The sequence below is a fragment of the Eschscholzia californica genome, unplaced genomic scaffold (genome assembly GCF_041429995.1).
Source record: "Eschscholzia californica isolate CP2 unplaced genomic scaffold, dmEscCali1.0.p SCAF_2, whole genome shotgun sequence".
In the NCBI taxonomy this organism is placed as follows: Eukaryota; Viridiplantae; Streptophyta; class Magnoliopsida; order Ranunculales; family Papaveraceae; genus Eschscholzia; species Eschscholzia californica.
Window position 1 is genome coordinate 15,524,883 of NW_028238309.1, and position 5,297 is coordinate 15,530,179.

The window sequence follows — 5,297 nt, forward strand, 5'->3', positions numbered from 1 at the left end:
ACCCTTACCAACTCTTGTTTATTTATTTGCCTTCTCCCCCCTCCTCAAACCCAAAAACTTAAAACCCCCCACAATTCTCACCTCCTCCAAATTCAAACCAAACCCAAACCCAAAACCCATTTCCCCTCTCTCTCTCTCTCTCATTTTCTCCCTCTAGCTAGAATTCTCTCTCTTCTTGCTTAATTTCTCAAGCAATTTCAAGAATGGAGATCAATAAAACTCCAATAACAGTACAAGAAGATTTCATATACAAATCAAAACTTCCTGATATTTACATTCCAAATCATTTACCATTACATTCATATTGTTTCGAAAACATATCGAAATTCAGCGATCGTCCATGTTTGATTAATGGAGGAACGGGCGAAATTTACACATATGCAGAGGTTGAACTTACTTCGCGTAAAGTAGCATCTGGTCTTAACAAGATGGGTATCAAACAAGGTGAAGTTATAATGGTTTTACTACCGAATTCACCCGAATTCGTTTTCTCCTTTCTCGGTGCTTCGTATATTGGTGCCATTACTACTACTGCAAACCCTTTTTATACCCACACTGAGATTGCAAAACAAGTTAAAGCATCAAATGCTAAACTCATTATTACCCAAGCTTTTAACGTTGAGAAACTCACTGAGTTGACTCAGAATGAAAACAGTGATGTTAAAATCATTTGTATTGATTCACCACCTGAGGGTTGTTTACATTTCTCTGAGTTGACTCAGTCTGATGAAACTGAGTTACCCCATGTTGATATCAATTCAGATGATGTTGTTGCTTTACCTTACTCATCTGGTACTACTGGTTTACCCAAAGGAGTTATGTTAACCCACAAAGGTTTGATAACTAGTGTTGCTCAACAAGTTGATGGAGAAAACCCTAATTTGTATTTTACAGAAGAGGATGTTTTACTATGTGTTTTACCTCTATTTCATATCTATTCACTCAACTCGGTTTTGCTTTGTGGGTTACGAGTTGGCTCAGCGATTCTACTCATGCAGAAATTTGAGATTATTTCATTAATGGAGTTAGTTCAAAAATATAAAGTCACTATTGCTCCATTTGTCCCACCAATTGTTTTAGCAATAGCTAAGAGTCCTATGGTTGATAATTACGATTTATCGTCGATAAGGACCGTGATGTCGGGTGCCGCTCCCATGGGCAAAGAGCTTGAAGACGCTGTAAGGGCAAAGCTTCCTAATGCCAAGCTTGGTCAGGTATAGAATTTTTTTAAATAAAAAATATTCCTATTATTTTTTATTTACTTTAAAAATTTTAGTTAAAATTGGTAATTTTAATAACTAATATATAATTTTTTTAGCAAAATATTAAATGAAAATATGGAATTTTGGGAGAGTAATTTTCATTGATTGATGATAATGATTTTTTGAATGGTAAATCACAAACAAGGACCCTCATATTTGGGAAATGATTGATTATTTATAATTCAAAATTTATAAAAACATTGCACATGAAATATGAGAAGGATGGTATGGACATTAATGATTTGGAATTGTAGATTATATTTTAGGTTTGGAATAGAAATTTCAATAATTATTTTCGGAAATACGAGTGTATAATTTATTTTCAAATTTAAATTGTATCTAATAAATTCTTGATGATTATGAACTATTATTATTTCTTTAAAGTGTTAGAATTAGGCAACAAATTTTTTTGCTAGAAGGGCGAGCTTTAGACAAAAATTATACAATGAATGATATTTTAGAAGACAATATTTTTGGCCGTGTATATCTTTCTTCGATAAAGATCTTTCGTGTTAAAAGCTTTTACAATAACAAAGATAAAACTATCATCTAACTGCCAAGATTAGTTTCTTATTAAATATATTTGACAACTTTTTTTCTAAGAACTTAATTTAATTTTGTGATTGCTAACCTAACAATATTTGGTGGTCTACTAGCTACTAAGTCACAAAGCAAATTTGTGCATTTTATTTGTGCAAAATGATCTAGTGGTAGGGTTTTGAATAAATAGTCAACAAAGATGAAATTTATTATTTTGTCCAATCTTGTTGTTGTGTGTTCCATGTCTTGCCAATATATGAATTTAATATTTTCGAAGAAAAATTATGGCCCAATCCAGACGAAAGAAAATAAAAAGCAACCTTGGCCTGAAATTTATCTTATCCATATGTTCTTTATCCTTGAGTAAATTTGAGATTATGTTTTTTGTACTAATAGTTTGTTTCTTTATAATTATAATAATATATATTAGGGATACGGGATGACAGAAGCTGGTCCAGTGTTATCGATGTGCTTAGCATTTGCAAAAGAACCATTTGAGATAAAATCTGGATCATGTGGAACTGTCGTTAGGAACGCTGAGATGAAAATAGTTGATCCTGAAACTGGAGTGTCCCTTCCTAGAAATCAGAGTGGTGAGATTTGCATCAGAGGAAATCAGATCATGAAAGGTATTTATAGTTCCAACTACGAATCTAGAAGTTACTTTACATATTCATAATTAAGTTGCATATGCATATACACACACTTCACATACCGAAAGGAATTGGGTCCAATCTATCAAATCCTAATGTTTTTTTTTTTGAATTGTTCAGCGTGTCTCGAACCCTTGACCTCTAGGATGGAAGACTATACTTCTTACCCCTCCAATCAAGGGTTGTTGACATCAAACCTTGATGTTCCAAGCTACTAAAATGCAAAGAAATCTTTATTTACATTCACATGTATTACAAGATAAAATTTATTTTGTCAACCAAAAAGAAACCTCTATAAGAAAATTAGGTGACCTAAAACAAGAATTTAAATGATTTTGAACTTCTTTATCTTTGAACTATTGAGTGGGGTCTGCCCACAATTGCTACTCTTCATCAACAAATTGACAAATGCTTACTTTTCTTTCTTTTTTGATGAATAAATGATGACTAAGATGCCATCACGCTGGGGACAAGCATTAATTTTGAGTGCTCAATATGGAACTCATTTTGGAATTCCACAATTAGTCTCATTTTCATTTTTAGATAATGATTCTTAAAGTTGAACAAGAATTTTATTCCTTGGGAAACAACGTAATCGACCAGTAAATATTTAGAAAGTATCTCGTAGAATCAAATACGTAGTTAATTAACACGTTCATTTACATTTGTTTACTACAATATATTATGCATAAAATTGATATTAAAACCTAATATTATCGGAGTTAAGACTCTTAAACAAAACTTCGAACTAGACCTCTTTTTTCTCACCAGGCCACTGAATATGATCATTTCATGGCTAATTTTTTGCGAGGATAATATTTCATATATCTAGTTGTGATGTATAACTAATGACTTATATTAATTGTCAGGGTATCTTAACGATCCCGAGGCGACCAAAAACACTATAGACAAAGATGGTTGGCTACACACTGGTGATATCGGGTACATTGATGATGACGAAGAAATATTCATAGTAGATCGTTTAAAGGAATTGATCAAATTCAAGGGTTTTCAGGTGGCTCCCGCGGAGCTTGAAGCAATGCTTCTCGCTAATTCTGAGATAAGCGACGCAGCAGTAGTTTCGTAAGTCTTATACATAGTAACAATATCCCTTTCGGTTGGATCCACACGTCGAAATCTTATTGGTTATTACCTTTGTGTGCATTTCAGCATGAAAGATGAGGCAGCTGGTGAGGTTCCTGTTGCATTTGTAGTAAGATCCAAGGGTTCAAAGATCAGTGAACTAGAAATCAAGAAGTACATCTCTGATCAGGTGAGTTTTTTTTTATCTTCTATTCAGTTTTAAGACTTCAAATCTTAGAAGGGGCATCTATAGCCGCCCCTCCGTTTTACTCTTGGGTCTCCCTCATTCTTATCGCTCCCATAGATTGTGGCGGTACGAGGACATCTAAACTGAGATTAATCTGTGTTGGACTTGAACATCACAGACTCGGACTAGTGCGAGTACTTTCGGATGGTCCCAATTTGTGGTTCTCTTATCACGTCCGAGACCCACAAAAAGTGCAAAGAGAGGGCTCGGTTAAGAGCAAAAATACAGAATATCTTTAGAGGCACCCATCTTAGAATGTAGAGTTTTGTAAAGTATGAATTGATTGCTTTGCTGGTTTAACTAAAGAGTATATACTTTTTCGAAGAATTAATTAAGAGATAAAGATAAACTAGAGAATGATTAGCTGAACTAATTAAAATGTGATAGATATGTATCAACTACTAATGATGGATGATTGGGTGTGCAGGTAGTGTTTTATAAAAGAATACACAAGGTGTTTTTCCTTGACACAGTTCCAAAGGCACCATCTGGCAAGATCCTAAGAAAAGATTTGAGAGCAAAGTTAGCAGCTGGATTTCCAATTTAGTCCTTAAATCCATGTGGATTTATATACTAGTACTTTATAAATTATAATGCAATGAGGGGCATGTTGTGTAATTTTGTATTTCCAAAACTACCCTTCAAGAAACATAAGATTTGTTTCCAATATATATTGACATTGTGATTGATTCTTGGACCATTACTTGTTTGCTACTTATAACTTATTTGAGATCCAACTAGAAATGGAACATAATTATTTTATGGGTTAATTCTCTTTTTTGCATCTAAGTTTGACTCATTGGTTGTCTTCACTTCCATTGTGCTAAAGCAACCAAACATTCATGCAGAGTTGTAAGAGAAATCTAAATCAACCGTCAGACTTTTCGGACTTGTAAGAGTTAGAACGTTGACCCTTTAACGTCGGATGTTGATTTTACTTTCTTTCTCAAATCGGCTTTGACTTTCCGTGGGTGAACCATATTCCGAGATCCTCACATAATTAGTAGGAAACGTGACTCGTGTAGTACTGTAGTTTAAAAATCATAATGACTTCATTAAGATTTCATGGACATACCTCTCCTAAAAATTTGATTATATACAAAATGTTGATTACCCGTCATAAAATTAAGTAAACTATAGAAAATATTTTCTTATGTAAGAACTCAAACACTTGAACAAGAATCTATTATATAAAACACATATAATATACACATGAACAATTTCATTGTTTATAGGTTCTTCGAGGAAGAGAGAAACTTCCTCTTAGCAATTTGCTTCGAAAGATTAATTCGCTAAGGGACTCCTAGTTACAAATATCAATCAAACTTAAAAGTTTACCTCTTAAGGGGAGTTGGCCTTTTAAAAGCAAGAGGCAGGTCGGGTTTGTACCGAAGTTTATACGGCGCCTCCTCATTGCTAACCCTCAATTTGCCTGAAGGGAGGCGCCTATATCAATTACAGGGGCTACTGAACTTACCTTGTAACCATAGGGATCTGATGGGTAGCCACCGG

At 33.9% G+C, this 5,297-nt stretch overlaps 1 protein-coding gene across 1 annotated transcript; it reads left to right on the forward strand.

Moving 5' to 3' along the window:
- LOC147556489 (4-coumarate--CoA ligase 2-like) lies at positions 1-4,555 on the forward strand. Its single transcript, XM_086664480.1, has 5 exons — positions 1-1,214; positions 2,233-2,431; positions 3,325-3,538; positions 3,626-3,728; positions 4,213-4,555. Exons 1-5 carry the CDS (start codon positions 204-206, stop codon positions 4,330-4,332), a joined length of 1,647 nt encoding a protein of 548 aa, XP_086520606.1. The 5' UTR covers positions 1-203; the 3' UTR covers positions 4,333-4,555.
- The last annotated feature ends 742 nt before the right edge of the window (positions 4,556-5,297 follow it).

What these genes read in the sequence shown, in the direction of transcription:
- LOC147556489 (XM_086664480.1), top strand. Translation starts at nt 204, where the DNA reads ATGGAGATCAATAAAACTCCAATAACAGTACAAGAAGATTTCATATAC. An exon ending in CTAATGCCAAGCTTGGTCAG is followed by an intron (nt 1,215 to 2,232) that starts GTATAGAATTTT and finishes AATATATATTAG; the next exon opens with GGATACGGGATGACAGAAGC. An exon ending in AGAAGTACATCTCTGATCAG is followed by an intron (nt 3,729 to 4,212) that starts GTGAGTTTTTTT and finishes TTGGGTGTGCAG; the next exon opens with GTAGTGTTTTATAAAAGAAT.